The sequence below is a fragment of the Coregonus lavaretus genome, assembly GCF_964263955.1.
Source record: "Coregonus lavaretus genome assembly, contig: HAP1_SCAFFOLD_2505, whole genome shotgun sequence".
In the NCBI taxonomy this organism is placed as follows: Eukaryota; Metazoa; Chordata; class Actinopteri; order Salmoniformes; family Salmonidae; genus Coregonus; species Coregonus lavaretus.
In genome coordinates, this window is record NW_028165931.1 from 31,220 (window position 1) to 48,600 (window position 17,381).

At 42.1% G+C, this 17,381-nt stretch overlaps 1 protein-coding gene across 1 annotated transcript in view; it reads right to left on the reverse strand.

Annotated features, from left to right (window-relative positions):
* Positions 1 to 17,381, reverse strand: part of LOC311115282 (protein eyes shut homolog) — a gene marked incomplete at both ends in the record, with an annotated part of 72,457 nt that overhangs the window by 29,067 nt on the left and 26,009 nt on the right. Inside the window, 4 exons of the mRNA XM_084190477.1 lie at positions 2,774 to 2,898; positions 8,678 to 8,877; positions 9,872 to 9,950; positions 10,408 to 10,579. Of these exons, the coding sequence (XP_084046603.1) occupies positions 2,774 to 2,898; positions 8,678 to 8,877; positions 9,872 to 9,950; positions 10,408 to 10,579 (576 nt within the window). The remainder of the gene's footprint in view (positions 1 to 2,773; positions 2,899 to 8,677; positions 8,878 to 9,871; positions 9,951 to 10,407; positions 10,580 to 17,381) is intronic.

Here is a 17,381-nt window from a genome sequence, read left to right on the forward strand (position 1 = left end):
TGTCCATGTCCAGTGACTTACTGGATATGCGCTGGACTACAAATAGTTGTATAACTGTAACAGTGACTTACCTGCCCTGCAGTTAGAGGTTGCGTTAACCAGGTATATACAGTACCAGTTAAAAGTTTGGACACACCTACTTATTCAAGGGTTTTTCTTTATTTTTACTATTTTCTACATCGTAGAATAATAATAAAGACATCAAAACTATGAAATAACACATACAGTGGGGAGAACAAGTATTCGATACACTGCCGACTTTGCAGGTTTTCCTACTTACAAAGCAAGTAGAGGTCTGTAATTTTTATCATAGGTACACTTCAACTGTGAGAGAAGGAATAAAAAAAAAAATCCAGAAAATCACATTGTATGATTTTTAAGTAATGAATTTGCATTTTATTGCATGACATAATTATTTGATACATCAGAAAAGCAGAACTTAATATTTGGTACAGAAACTTTTGATTGCAATTACAGAGATCATACGTTTCCTGTAGGTCTAGACCAGGTTTGCACACAGTGCAGCAGGGATTTTGGCCCACTCCTCCACACAGACCTTCTCCAGATCCTTCAGGTTTCGGGGCTGTCGCTGGGCAATACGGACTTTCAGCTCCCTCCAAAGATTTTCTATTGGGTTCAGGTCTGGAGACTGGCTAGGCCACTCCAGGACCTTGAGATGCTTCTTACGGAGCCACTCCTTACTTGCCCTGGCTGTGTGTTTCGGGTCGTTGTCATGCTGGAAGACCCAGCCACGACCCATCTTCAATGCTCTTACTGAGGGAAGGAGGTTGTTGGCCAAGATCTCGCGATACATGGCCCCATCCATCCTCCCCTCAATACGGTGCAGTCGTCCTGTCCCCTTTGCAGAAAAGCATCCCCAAAGAATGATGTTTCCACCTCCATGCTTCACGGTTGGGATGGTGTTCTTGGGGTTGTACTCATCCTTCTTCTTCCTCCAAACACGGCGAGTGGAGTTTAGACCAAAAAGCTATATTTTTGTCTCATCAGACCACATGACCTTCTCCCATTCCTCCTCTGGATCATCTAGATGGTCATTGGCAAACTTCAGATGGGCCTGGACATGCGCTAGCTTGAGCAGGGGGACCTTGCGTGCGCTGCAGGATTTTAATCCAGGACGGCGTAGTGTGTTACTAATGGTTTTCTTTGAGACTGTGGTCCCAGCTCTCTTCAGGTCATTGACCAGGTCCTGCCGTGTAGTTCTGGGCTGATCCCTCACCTTCCTCATGATCATTGATGCCCCACGAGGTGAGATCTTGCATGGAGCCCCAGACCGAGGGTGATTGACCATCATCTTGAACTTCTTCCATGTTCTAATAATTGCACTAACAGTTGTTGCCTTCTCACCAAGCTGCTTGCCTATTGTCCTGTAGCCCATCCCAGCCTTGTGCAGGTCTACAATTGTATCCCTGATGTCCTTACACAGCTCTCTGGTCTTGGCCATTGTGGAGAGGTTGGAGTCTGTTTGATTGAGTGTGTGGACAGGTGTCTTTTATACAGGTAACGAGTTCAAACAGGTGCAGTTAATACAGGTAATGAGTGGAGAACAGGAGGGCTTCTTAAAGAAAAACTAACAGGTCTGTGAGAGACGGAATTCTTACTGGTTGGTAGGTGATCAAATACTTATGTCATGCAATAAAATGCAAATTAATTACTTAAAAATCATACAATGTGATTTTCTGGATTTTTGTTTTAGATTCCGTCTCTCACAGTTTAAGTGTACCTATGATAAAAACTACAGACCTCTACATGCTTTGTAAGTAGGAAAACCTGCAAAATCGGCAGTGTATCAAATACTTGTTCTCCCCACTGTATGGAATAATTTGGTAACCAAAAAAAGTGTTAAATAAATCAAAATAGATTTTAGATTTTAGATTCTTCAAAGTAGCCACGCTTTGCCTTGATGACAGCTTTGCACACTCTTGGCATTCTCTCAACCAGCTTCATGAGGTAGTCACCTGGAATGCTTTTCCAACAGTCTTGAAGGAGTTCCCACATATGCTGAGCACTTGTTGGCTGCTTTTCCTTCACTCTGCGGTCCAACTCATCCCAAACCATCTCAACTGAGTTGAGGTCGGTGATAGTTGATGCCAGATCATCTGATGCAGTACTCCATCAGTCTCCTTCTTGGTCAAATAGCCCTTGTTTAACACTTTTTTGGTTACTACATGATTCCATGTAGTGTTATTTCATAGTTTTGATGTCTTCACTATTTTTCTACAATGTAGAAAATAGTACAAAATTAAGAAAAACCCTTGGATTAGTTGGTGTGTCCAAACTTTTGACTGGTACTGTATTTCATATAACATTAATATATACACTGAGTGTACAAAACATTAGGAACACCTTCCTACTATTGAGATTCACCTCCCATCTTAGTTGATGTCCAGTGACTTACCTGCCCTGAAGTGGCAGATGTAGCCATGAACCAGGTCATATAACGCATTATAAACTGGGTAGTTATGGCCCTGAATGCTGATTGGCTGAAAGCTGTGGTATATCAGACAATATGCCATGGGTATGAAGCAAAAATGACTTTTTATAATAGCAACAAGGCACCTGGGGGGTTTGTGGTATATGGCCGATATACCACGGCTAAGGGCTGTATCCAGGGACTCCACGTTGCGTCACGCTTAAGAACAGCTCTTAGCCGTGGTAGATTGGCCATATACCAAACCTCCTCTTGCCTTATTGCTTCATTATAACAGCCTCGTAATGCATTATAACTGTTACCAATCTTAGTTAATGTACCCACCTGCCCTGCAGTGGCAGACGTATCCGTTAAGCAGGTCTTGGCAGATAGCCCCGTGGAGACATGGATCTGAACAGCATTCATTAACGTCCATCTCACAGAAGTCCCCTATGAAACCTGCTGGACAACTGGGAGAAGACAAGGATATTTCATAGATGTCATTTAACATATATAACATAACATATTTAACATATATAACATATTTAACATATATAGTCACACATACATATACAGTACACATATACATTTACTTTATATACTTTTTTTTTTACCAAAGTAAAATAAAGATTCAATGTTTGTTTTACTGTAAGAAAGTTGTGTCCATCTTTTTCTAAAATAACATCTTAAACAGTATTATACAGTCTTTAGTAGAAGAAACAGAATGAGTCACGTGTCCGTGGCTTGCTATATAAAAAAGGCAGACGGGCATCAAGGCATTCAGTTACTGTTCTATTGAACGTTAGAATGGGCCAAATGAGTGACCCTAAGCTACTTTGAGCGTGGTATGGTGGTATGATCCTAAGCTACTTTGAGCGTGGTCTGGTGGTATGATCCTAAGCTACTTTGAGCGTGGTCTGGTGGTATGATCCTAAGCTACTTTGAGCGTGGTATGGTGGTATGATCCTAAGCTACTTTGAGCGTGGTATGGTGGTATGATCCTAAGCTACTTTGAGCGTGGTATGGTGGTATGATCCTAAGCTACTTTGAGCGTGGTATGGTGGTATGATCCTAAGCTACTTTGAGCGTGGTATGGTGGTATGATCCTAAGCTACTTTGAGCGTGGTATGGTGGTATGATCCTAAGCTACTTTGAGCGTGGTATGGTGGTATGAACCTAAGCTACTTTGAGCGTGGTATGGTGGTATGATCCTAAGCTACTTTGAGCGTGGTATGGTGGTATGATCCTAAGCTACTTTGAGCGTGGTCTGGTGGTATGATCCTAAGCTACTTTGAGCGTGGTATGGTGGTATGATCCTAAGCTACTTTGAGCGTGGTCTGGTGGTATGATCCTAAGCTACTTTGAGCGTGGTCTGGTGGTATGATCCTAAGCTACTTTGAGCGTGGTCTGGTGGTATGATCCTAAGCTACTTTGAGCGTGGTCTGGTGGTATGATCCTAAGCTACTTTGAGCGTGGTCTGGTGGTATGATCCTAAGCTACTTTGAGCGTGGTCTGGTGGTATGATCCTAAGCTACTTTGAGCGTGGTCTGGTGGTATGATCCTAAGCTACTTTGAGCGTGGTCTGGTGGTATGATCCTAAGCTACTTTGAGCGTGGTATGGTGGTATGATCCTAAGCTACTTTGAGCGTGGTCTGGTGGTATGATCCTAAGCTACTTTGAGCGTGGTATGGTGGTATGATCCTAAGCTACTTTGAGCGTGGTCTGGTGGTATGACCCTAAGCTACTTTGAGCGTGGTCTGGTGGTATGATCCTAAGCTACTTTGAGCGTGGTCTGGTGGTATGATCCTAAGTTACTTTGAGCGTGGTCTGGTGGTATGATCCTAAGCTACTTTGAGCGTGGTATGGTGGTATGATCCTAAGCTACTTTGAGCGTGGTCTGGTGGTATGATCCTAAGCTACTTTGAGCGTGGTCTGGTGGTATGATCCTAAGCTACTTTGAGCGTGGTCTGGTGGTATGATCCTAAGCTACTTTGAGCGTGGTCTGGTGGTATGATCCTAAGCTACTTTGAGCGTGGTACGAGGGTATGATCCTAAGCTACTTTGAGCGTGGTATGGTGGTATGATCCTAAGCTACTTTGAGCGTGGTCTGGTGGTATGATCCTAAGCTACTTTGAGCGTGGTCTGGTGGTATGATCCTAAGCTACTTTGAGCGTGGTATGGTGGTATGATCCTAAGCTACTTTGAGCGTGGTATGGTGGTATGATCCTAAGCTACTTTGAGCGTGGTCTGGTGGTATGATCCTAAGCTACTTTGAGCGTGGTACGGTGGTATGATCCTAAGCTACTTTGAGCGTGGTCTGGTGGTATGATCCTAATCTACTTTGAGCGTGGTATGGTGGTATGATCCTAAGCTACTTTGAGCGTGGTATGGTGGTATGATCCTAAGCTACTTTGAGCGTGGTATGGTGGTATGATCCTAAGCTACTTTGAGCGTGGTATGGTGGTATGATCCTAAGCTACTTTGAGCGTGGTATGGTGGTATGATCCTAAGCTACTTTGAGCGTGGTATGGTGGTATGATCCTAAGCTACTTTGAGCGTGGTATGGTGGTATGATCCTAAGCTACTTTGAGCGTGGTATGGTGGTATGATCCTAAGCTACTTTGAGCGTGGTATGGTGGTATGATCCTAAGCTACTTTGAGCGTGGTACGGTGGTATGATCGTCGGTGCCAGGCGAGCCAGTTCCAGTATCTCAGAAACGCCTGGCCTCCTGGGCTTTTCACACACGACAGGGTCTAGGGTTTACCCAGAATGGTGCGACAAACAAAAAACATCCAGTCAGCGGCAGTCCTGTGGCCCGAAAAAGAGCTTGTTGATGAGAGGTCAAAAGGAGAATAGCAAGAATCATGCAAGCTAACAGGCAAATAATAGCGCAGTACAACAGTGGTGTGCAGAAAGTCATCTCGGAACACACAGCTCGTCTGTCCTTGTCACGTATGGGCTTTTGCAGCAGACGACCACACCGGCTTCCACTCCTATCAGCTAAAAACAAGAAGAAGCGGCTCCAGTAGGCACGGAATCACCAACACTGGACAGTTGAGGAGTGGAAAAACGTTGCCTAGTCCGACGAATCCTGGTTCCTGTTGCTTCATGCTGATGGCAGAGTGAGGATTTGGCATAAGCAGTATGAGTTCATGGCCCCATCCTGCCAGGTGTCAACGGTACAGGCTGGTGGCGGTGGTGTAATGGTGTGGGGAATGTTTTCCTGGCACACGTTAGGTCCCTTGATAAAAATTGAGCAACATTTCGATGCCCCGAAGAATTGAGGCTGTTCTGGAGGCAAAGGGGGGTCCGACCCAGTACTAGATGGGTGTATATTATGGAGTATAATCTTACTGTCTATCACTACTGTATAACTGCATTCATATAAAAAAAAGCATGCCATATAGGGTTATGGTTGTGTTTCTGAAGGATACAGACAGTATTAAGGGTAACACTTTACTTGACACCCAGTGTCATAACAGGGTCATAACCATGTTATAATATGTCATAACAGCTGACATAACTTGTCATAACCTGTCATCATATGGTCATAACTGTCATGACCCATATATTTACACCTGTTGTGACATATATTGCATTATTTTATGCATTATTTTATGGCTGATTATGACACCTACATAAGAGTGTCAAAACCAACATTTATTCAAATTATTTTTTCCCCTGCCAATAAGTTTATTTTCGTTTGAAAGTTTGTTTCTTGAATCCTTTGTTGTTGTTGTAATGAATTCTTTACAGTCATGTTTTTTTCATCATATTTTAAATAACTTGTAGAAAATATACTTTATGATCCAGTCATGAAGCATTATGAACATCCTTTGTCACTTTACTTGGACTAAGAAAATACACTATGACACTGTCAAGAAGCATTATGACCATCATAATCATATGAGCCAGATAGGCCTATCACGTACATGCCCTTATGTCAGTCATCAGTCAAAAAGAGGGTGTCTTGTCCTGCTCCTGAAATCTGCTCCTGCATTCATCCCAGTCATCAGCGACAGAGCATTGGGGTAGGTGCATGTCTGACATCAATGTGTGTGCAATTACAATGATAATTTAAAAAAAAAAAATATATATATATATATATATATATATATATATAACATAAACATACTGTAGACAAGTAGGCTACGGTGTAATGGAATGTTTTACCTTTGGTGGTAGGGTTTGTGGGTTTTGACACTCTTATGTAGGTGTCATAACCAGCCCTAAAATAACTAAATATATGTCACAACAGGTCTAAATATATGTGTCATGACAGTGTTATGACCATATTATAACAGGTTATGACAAGTTATGTCAGCTGTTATGAAATATTATGACATGGTGATAACGTGTTATGGTGCTGGGTGTCAAGTAAAGTGTTACCGTATTAAGTTCAGCAGTGGCATATAAGTTGCATTTAACTGGTCTAAAATACTCTGCAGTATTGACAGTGATAGCTTGCGGGGAAAGCAGTTTTACTACACACAACATAGAGTAACAATCTCTATAATGCATTCTCACCATCACGTCCTATTCATGTCCATGGGTATTATAATGTGGCTGAAATGCATTCCTATAGGACTCTGGAGACACCAAGAGATTGAGGACGGACGTCTTACTTCAAGGAGACACTACTTGCATCCCAAATACCACCCTACAACCTACCTGTAAACAGTGCACTACTTTTGACTAGAGGCCCATTGGGTTTTGGTAAAATATAGTGCACTAGAAAGGGCATTTGGAACACATCCACATCCAACTGTTAACCAAGCTAGGAAATTGAACTGCAATTTAAACCGTCCCCATGCTGCTTGTCCCCGAGGCTGGTTGAATTGCCATCAAATCCAGACATCGCATTCAACCATCCAATCTGTTGCAATCCTGAGACCACGCATAATATTGGATGGATCTCTATATACCAAATTGACTGAACTACATGCAGTCTGTCGCTGGTTGCAACCTATAACATCCATGCTTGTATCCATTATCTAATGAGAAAGAGTGTTATTCCCTCACGTATAGTTTATGATTACAACACATTGTGTCATGCATGTTAAAGAGACATTAGATTGACATGTGACTTGTCACCAGGGAAATGGAGACAATAGAACAGGCCTTCTTTACAAAATCACTTACAACATATGGCATATACTGTATACCCATAAAAACGCAGCATTTGTTAACCAAAAGCAAACCTAGCATACGAGAAAGTAAAGTATATGCATACAACTTCAGCATTCGTTTCACAAAAACAAACAGAATTATAATTGAGTATACAGAGCCAGATGCTGCAGCGCGACAACTGTTGATAACAGACAAAACATTACTGCAGGCAGACAGGCAGCCCTTCCATGGCTGCGTCCCAACTGGTAGCCTATCCTCTTTACAGTGCACTACTTTAGACCAGGACTTGTAGGGCTCTGGTCAACAGATGTAGGGAATAGGGTACTATTTGGGACGCGAACCTCTGTCTTTACACTAGGGCACAGTGACTTGTGGCCCTGAACCTGAGCATATGTGCTAAAGCTAAGACAATGTAATTAACAGCAAGACGTCGAGGGACCCACGCTGTGGTAAATCTACACCCTGTTACTGCAGTGCAGGTTCTGTCCGTAATCAGAATGTGAAGGGAAGGAGGACGGCTCATAGTAATGGCTGGACTGGAATCAACGGAACGGTGACAAACGGATGGAAACCATTGTGTTTGATGTGTTTGGAAGTGTTTCATTAATTCCATTCCAGTCATTACTATGAACAGTCCTCTGGTTTAAAGTGAGACCAGCCTTCTCTGATTGAGATAGACTTCATCCATCACACAGGGGAGGGAGAGGGTGTTAATAGGAAATGACATGACATGGTTCTGTTGCTGTGGCAACATGACATTAAACCAATCAGATGCATCTCAATCTGAGCGAAGAGGGGGCAGCGTGACTTTAGTCTGATTGGAGGCGGTGATTTAACTGAACTCATAATACATAGACTGTGTCAAAACATGCATTTCATAACAGTGGATAATGTTGTACCACTTCACTTACAGCCGACAGGTATCAGGCTTTGTAACTTGTTATAAGCATCTATGAGTCTTTACAATGGATTATTCAAATGAGTCCTTGGAGCAAAAGTATATATATATATATATATAAAATAATCAAAGTTTCTACATGTACATATTAAATACAGATATGTATATATTGATATGTATTATACATACACATGACTACAGGATGAATAGATTCACTGACCTGCAGGTGAAATTGGACCCTTCGCCATCGAGACAAGTCCCTCCATTTAAACACAGGGAGACATTGGTGGGGGTTTCTAGACAGACGTCTATGTCAATGTCACAGTTCTTTCCACTGTATCCATCCAGACAGAAACATGCATATTTATCAACCAGGTCCACACAGGACCCACCATTCAGACACGGACTGGAAGAACACTCCTGTAGATGGGAAAATAGCATCAAGTAAAACACGAGACCGGGGCCTGTATTTATAAAGTGTCTCAGAGTAGGAGTGCTGATGTAGGATAAGATCACGTTTACCTTTTAGATCATATTATTGATATTACATGGGCAGGGGGGCCTGATCCTAGATTAGCACACCTACTCTACACGAATATGGTAACTATAAATATCCACAACTGCAAGGTGGTACTAACACAGATATATAGATAAACAATATCGTAAGAGAATGACTTGAATATGAATACATAGGCCTGCATATGAAAACATGACTGTTAAAATCCGTAATTGACTATGTTGGATGACGAGTTAAAAGAGTATGTGCAGAATTCTAGATTAGAATGGTGTCTTTAAGTGGAGACAATAAGAGCCTCTGATTGTGCATTCCAGAGCGGAACCTCAGGGAGACATTCCGGCTGCATTAGCATTCTATTCTATCAGCCCAGTGTTCTCTCTCTAGAGGCCTACTGAAGCTGGGCTGGGTATTAAAATCAATTAGGGATTAGGGTGAGGCGATTCCTTTTAATCAGGTATTTATACGATGCTTACATGATCATGTAGCTCAATTGACTGATGCTGTAGGAGAATCGATATGATTGTGGATGGGAAAGAGGAGAGACGGTACACTGGAGCAGCTCTGGTCTGATTAGAATGGTGACTAATCATCTTGATCTTCCTGGTTCGCATGTTTCGGAATGTTGTATAATAAGGAGATGCGATGCACAGTCACTTTTCCAAAATATAAAACTTGCGTCCATAGTGAAATTACACTATTTTATGTCACCATAGTGAAATATAAGTCATATGTCACTGTAAATGACAAATAACTCATGTCAGTTTGGGTGACATATAACTACAATGTTTAGCGAAATGACACTATTTTAACATATTCTAACGAGACCATGTTATGTAATGATGAGTCCCATGTAGGATGGTCTTACCAGATACCCAACTATCATAAAGCTCAACTCACATCAGTGTTAGTTTCACATCTGGCACCAGTCCATCCCCATTCACACTGGCAGTGATACACATCCACTCCATCAATACACCTGGGAAGATGGAGAGAAACTTTCTAAATGTATTAAAAAGCAGAGGAACAAAACAGACCTATATAGCATTACCAAGCCCCAGTTCCCACTCCGGTGTAGGTCTCTAGTATATTAAAAGACAAAACACTGAGAGAAGGCAAATATCTGAAATCACTATTTCATGGGAATTTAAACTGAGGTAATAAAGGTCAAACGGACATGCAGATACGACGTGTGTACAGTACACAAGCACTATTTCCCATTACCTGCCATTACACACCATTACACACCATTACACACCATTACACACCATTACACACCATTTATATCCTCCATTTCTGCAACCATTTCCCCCCCTTTAAAAAAACAACACTTTATCTTTATAAAGAACACACATCTCCTACCCTGGATCTATGTTTTATTTTCAGCAGGAGAAGCACTAACAGTTCTACTGATAATGAAAGCTTCCGTTGTGTACCTCCCGTGAAGACAGGGGCCTGACATGCATTCATCAATGTTGGTCTCGCAGTGGAAACCCATGAAGCCTGTAGCACATAAGCACTGGTATCGATTGGCACCATCCACGCACCTCCCGCTGTTTTGGCATGGGTTCGACACACACTCGTCAATGCTCAGTTCACACCACGTCCCTGGGAATAAATGACATATATTAACATACAGTGGGGGAAAAAGTATTTAGTCAGCCACCAATTGTGCAAGTTCTCCCACTTAAAAAGATGAGAGAGGCCTGTAATTTTCATCATAGGTACACGTCAACTATGACAGACAAAATGAGAAAAAAAATTCCAGAAAATCACATTGTAGGATTTTTTATTAATTTATTTGCAAATTATGGTGGAAAATAAGTATTTGGTCACCTACAAACAAGCAAGATTTCTGGCTCTCACAGACCTGTAACTTCTTCTTTAAGAGGCTCCTCTGTCCTCCACTCGTTACCTGTATTAATGGCACCTGTTTGAACTTGTTATCAGTATAAAAGACACCTGTCCACAACCTCAAACAGTCACACTCCAAACTCCACTATGGCCAAGACCAAAGAGCTGTCAAAGGACACCAGAAACAAAATTGTTGACCTGCACCAGGCTGGGAAGACTGAATCTGCAATAGGTAAGCAGCTTGGTTTGAAGGAATCAACTGTGGGAGCAATTATTAGGAAATGGAAGACATACAAGACCACTGATAATCTCCCTCGATCTGGGGGTCCACGCAAGATCTCACCCCGTGGGGTCAAAATGATCACAAGAACGGTGAGCAAAAATCCCAGAACCACACGGGGGGACCTAGTGAATGACCTGCAGAGAGCTGGGACCAAAGTAACAAAGCCTACCATCAGTAACAAACTACGGCGTCAGGGACTCAAATCCTGCAGTGCCAGATGTGTACCCCTGCTTAAGCCAGTACATGTCCAGGCCCGTCTGAAGTTTGCTAGAGTGCATTTGGATGATCCAGAAGAGGATTGGGAGAATGTAATATGGTCAGATGAAACCAAAATATAACTTTTTGGTAAAAACTCAACTTGTTGTGTTTGGAGGACAAAGAATGCTGAGTTGCATCCAAAGAACCTACTGTGAAGCATGGGGGTGGAAACATCATGCTTTGGGGCTGTTTTTCTGCAAAGGGACCAGGACGACTGATCCGTGTAAAGGAAAGAACGAATGGGGCCATGTATCGTGAGATTTTGAGTGAAAAACTCCTTCCATCAGCAAGGGCATTGAAGATGAAACGTGGCTGGGTCTTTCAGCATGACAATGATCCCAAACACACCGCCCGGGCAACGAAGGAGTGGCTTCGTAAGAAGCATTTCAAGGTCCTGGAGTGGCCTAGCCAGTCTCCAGATCTCAACCCCATAGAAAATCTTTGGAGGGAGTTGAAAGTCCGTGTTGCCCAGCGACAGCCCCAAAACATCACTGCTCTAGAGGAGATCTGCATGGAGGAATGGGCCAAAATACCAGCAACAGTGTGTGAAAACCTTGTGAAGACTTACAGAAAACGTTTGACCTGTGTCATTGCCAACAAAGGGTATACAACAAACTATTGAGAAACTTTTGTTATTGACCAAATACTTATTTTCCACCATAATTTGCAAATAAATTCATAAAAAATCCTACAATGTGATTTTCTGGATTTTTTTTTCTCATTTTGTCTGTCATAGTTGACGTGTACCTATGATGATAATTACAGGCCTCTCTCATCTTTTTAAGTGGGAGAACTTGCACAATTGGTGGCTGACTAAATACTTTTTTTCCCCACTGTAGATAACACATTATATCATACAGCACATAGAATATGAACATTTAACAACACATTGTGTTTACTTTTAGTTTTCATTCATGGAAAGAGGTGAAACGGCTGGTTAAATAATTGATTGAGTTGAGATACGCCTCAATACTGTACATTGAATCAATACAGGGTGAATACTCTCTCGCTTCAATGACTGACATCGTATCAGAAATAGTAGAGGTTTTTCAACATTGGCAATAGGACAGAGCATTGCATGTTTGCATTGTGTTGCATTGCATTGCATACATTACATGATGTACGTTATGTCTGTTGCATCAGCATATACATTGGATAGAATGTGCAATATCTAATCCTGTGTTACATATTGTTCTTCACCTCACAGTAAAGGTGGCACCAGTCACTGTAACCACAGATCTATAGGCAGCTTATCTAATTGTGAAAACACATTATCATTGTTGGGTCTTATACAGTTGTTGTCACGTGGAAATCACATGAACAACTGCACACAGCCATTCAGTACCACATCTGGGTTCAAATACTATTTGAAATAATATTAAATACATTATCTGTGTATTATTATTTGTTATTACCAATTTTACTTTTCTATAATTTCTCTATTTTCTTTCTTTCTGCATTGTTGGGAAGGGCCCTTAAGGAAGCATTTCACTGTTAGTCTACACCTGTTGTTTAGGAAGTATGTATGTGACAAAAACAATTTGATTTGATTTGGTTGAGCTTGCCTGGCGCAACGAAACTAATATCATAACCGCAAACCTGCAAACCCTGCCCATCTAGCACTCCCAAACCCCACCCATCTAGCACTCCCAAACCCCACCCATCTAGCACTCCCAAACCCCGCCCATCTGGCACTCCCAAACCCCGCCCATCTGGCACTCCCAAACCCCGCCCATCTGGCACTCCCAAACCCCGCCCATCTGGCACTCCCAAACCCCGCCCATCTGTCACTCCCAAACCCCGCCCATCTGGCACTCCCAAACCCCACCCATCTGGCACTCCCAAACCCCGCCCATCTGGCACTCCCAAACCCCGCCCATCTGTCACTCCCAAACCCCGCCCATCTGGCACTCCCAAACCCCGCCCATCTGGCACTCCCAAACCCCGCCCATCTGGCACTCCTGGCAGGTTAGAGCAAACACTATAAGTATCTGAAAGATTTCAAGAAGTATTTGAACCCAGGTCTGTCCAGTACATAAGGAAAACATATAGCCGTAGCCATGCTGTACTGTAGCAAGAGGTGGAGGATATTGATCACCATTCAACAATGTGCTGCTGACTGAGGAATCAATACATTTTTTTACATTTTTAGTCATTTAGCAGACGCTCTTATCCAGAGCGACTTACAGGAGCAATTAGGGTTAAGTGCCTTGCTCAAGGGCACATCGACAGATTTTTCACCTAGTCGGCTCGGGGATTAGAACCAGCGACCTTTCAGTTACTGGCACAACGCTCTTACCCACTAAGCTACCTACTGTAGCATTGTGCTGATTTCAACTATAGCATTACTCAGGGAGCATTCTTCTAAATGATGGGTGAATAAGGGTATGTTGACTCATATAACAATGGTTTCTATAGATGGATTATCAACCGATGTCATATCAAGGGGGATCCCTGGCCTGTAGTAAGGGGGATCCCTGGCCTGTAGTAAGGGGGATCCCTGGCCTGTAGTAAGGGGGATCCCTGGCCTGTAGTAAGGGGGATCCCTGGCCTGTAGTAAGGGGGATCCCTGGCCTGTAGTAAGGGGGATCCCTGGCCTGTAGTAAGGGGGATCCCTGGCCTGTAGTAAGGGGGATCCCTGGCCTGTAGTAAGTGAGTCTACAACAATGTTGAGGTCATTTCAAAGTAGAATCGTGTTGTGAAGAAAAGTATAATTGATCTCAGTTCACCTTTGTATTTTAAATATGCACTACCTGTCTTTGGAAAGGGTATGAACCACAATATCATTTATTTTAATTGAACAATTAATCCATCACATTTTTGTTCAAATTTGAATTTGAATTTGACTAATAACCGAACATAATAACTAACAATTTCAGTTAGCTAAAATACCCTAAATAAAACCACACAACATTCTGACATATTGGCCATTCGGTTGCTCCAAAGCTGTAACTATGCAAACAAATAATTATGTTCTTCACAGGCTTTAAATGTCCTAATAAAACGCCACAACACAGCAGTGGAAGCCAGCATATCACCCTTATTGCATATAAATGTTATTTATACTTGACAAAACAAACAATTCTCACACTTTATGGGCTGCAATTCACAACTGGGTCAAGATGAAGGTGAAATGTGTTGACTACTAGGCTAATCTAGGACCTGAATGACTCACTAGGCTAATCTAGGACCTGAATAATTTCAGGACTATAGGAATATATCCTGGACTGCGTCCCAAATGGCACCCTATTCTCTATATAGGCCCAATAAGACTCTGGTCAAAAGTAGTGTACTATATACAGTACCTTCAGAAAATATTTACATCTCTGGATTTACTCCACAGTTTGTTGTGTTACAGCCTCAATTCAGAATGGAAAGTATTCACACTCCTAAGTCAATACTTTGTAGAAGCACCTTTGGCAGCAATTACAACTGAGCAATTACAACTGAGTGTATTTCTAGGTAAGTCTCTAAGAGATTTCCACACCTGGATTGTGCAACATTTGCCCATTATTCTTTCCAAAATTCTTCAGGCTCTGTCAAATTCGTTGATCATTGCCAGACACCCATTTTCAGGTCTTGCCATGGATTTTCAAGCAGATTTAAGTCAAAACTGTAACTCGGCCTCTCAAGAACATTCACTGTCTTCTTGGTAAGCAACTCCAGTGTAGATTTGGCCTTGTGTTTTAGATTTTTGTCCTACTGAAAGGTGAATTTATCTCCCAGTGTCTGGTGGATAGCAGACTGAAACAGGTTTTCCTCTAGGGTTTTGCCTGTGCTTAGCTCCATTCAGTTAATTTTTTATCCTGAACAACTCCCCAGTCCTTAACGATTACAAGCATACCTATAACTGGATGGAGCCACCATTATGCTTGAAAATATGGAGAGCGATACACAGTAATGTGTTGTATTGGATTTGACCCAAACATAACTTTGTATTCAGTGAATTGCTTTGCCATATTTTTTATAGGATGCAAGTTTTGGATATGTATTATTATTTTTTTTATCTTTACAGGCTTCCTTCTTTCCACTCTGTCAATTAGGTTAGTATTGTGGAGTAACTACAATGTTGTTGATTCATCTACAGTTTCTCCTATCAAAGCCATTAAACTCTAACTATCCAGGCTCTGTCGCAGCCGGCCGCGCACAATTGGCCCAGCGTCGTCCAGGGTAGGGGAGGGAATGGCCGGCAGGGATGTAGCTCAGTTGATAGAGCATGGCGTTTGCAACGCCAGGGTTGTGGGTTCAATTCCCAAGGGGGGCCAGTATTTTAAAAAAAAAATGATTCACTAACTGTAAGTCGCTCTGGATAAGAGCGTCTGCTAAATGACTAAAATGTAAATGTAAATGTTTAAAAGTTACCATTGGTCTCATGGTGAAATCCCTGAGCGGTTTCCTTCCTCTCCTGCAACCGAGTTAGGAAGGATGCCTGTATCTTTGTAGTGACTGGGTGTATTGATACACCATCCAAAGTGTAATTAATACCTTCACCATGCTCAAAGGGATATTCAATCTCTGCTTTTTATTTTATTACCCATCCACCAATAGGTGCTCTTCTTTGAATCTGTGCTTGAAATTTGCTGCAGGAGGGACTGGTGCACTTCACAAAATAGATGGCATCATGATGAGGAAGGAAAATTATGTGGATAGATTGAAGCAACATCTCAAGACATCAGTCAGGAACTTAAAGCTTGGTTGCAAATGGGTCTTCCAAATGGACAATGACCCCAAGCATACTTCCAAAGTTGTGGCAAAATGGCTTAAGGACAACAACGTCAAGGTATTGGAGTGGCCATCACAAAGTCCTGACCTCAATCCTATACAAATTTGTGGGCAGAACTGAAAAAGCGTGTGCGAGCAAGGAGGCCTACAAACCTGACTCAGTTACACCAGGTCTGTCAGGAGGAATGGGCCAAAATTCACCCAACTTATTGTGGGAAGCTTGTGGAAGGCTACCCAAAATGTTTGACCCAAGTTAAACAATTTAAAGGCAATGCCACCAAATACTAATTGAGTGTATGTAAACTTCTGACCCACTGGGAATGTGATGAAAAAAATAAAAGCTGAAATAAATCATTATCTCTACTATTATTCTGACATTTCACATTCTTAAAATAAAGTAGTGATCTTAACTGACCTAAGACAGGGAATTTTTACTAGGATTAAATGTAAGGAATTGTGAAAAACTGAGTTTAAATGTATTTGGCTAAGTCCACTTTGACATTATGGGGTATTGCGTGTAGGCCAGTGACCAAAAATCTCAATGTAATCCATTTTAAGTTCAGGCTGTAACACAATAAAATGTGGAATAAGTCAACGGGTGTGAATACTTTCTGAAGGCACTGTAATATGATTGGCCGATATTACGATAGCATCGTCAACAGACGATGATTGACAGCCATCGTCGACGGCGACGACATCGTGATGTGACAAACGATGGTTTAGCCTATTTCAACTTGACTGGCACCGCAACGCACAGCAGGACAGCACACGGCAGGACAGCACACAGCAGGACAGCACACAGCAGGACAGCACACAGCAGGACAGCACACAACAGGACGGTAACCAGCTATGCCATGACTTACCTGGACCACCTATAGAGATGTGTCTTTTGTTATGTATATCAGGTGTTACATGAGGTAAAAAGGAGACTGGAGTGACACATTAACTATCATAACAAATGGTCAATAACCTATCCTTCTACTAGGTCTATCATAAAAGCTTTAATACAAGTTAAAGTTATGAACAGCAGCTTATTTCCCAAATATTCTAGTTTATGAAAGTGTTGTCCTAAAGTTGTTGTGGCTTTATGAGAGATAGAACAAACAATATTGCTTATTTTTCTGAGGCAAATAAAGCAATTATTATCCCGTTCTGAAGACGGTAGACTGCTTCTATCCAGCCCATGATGTAGGCCTATAACCTAGCTCACTACAGTGAGACAGCCTGTTCCTCTTCAGACAGTCACTGCTCCATCATGATGTAGGCCTATAACCTAGCTCACTACAGTAAGAC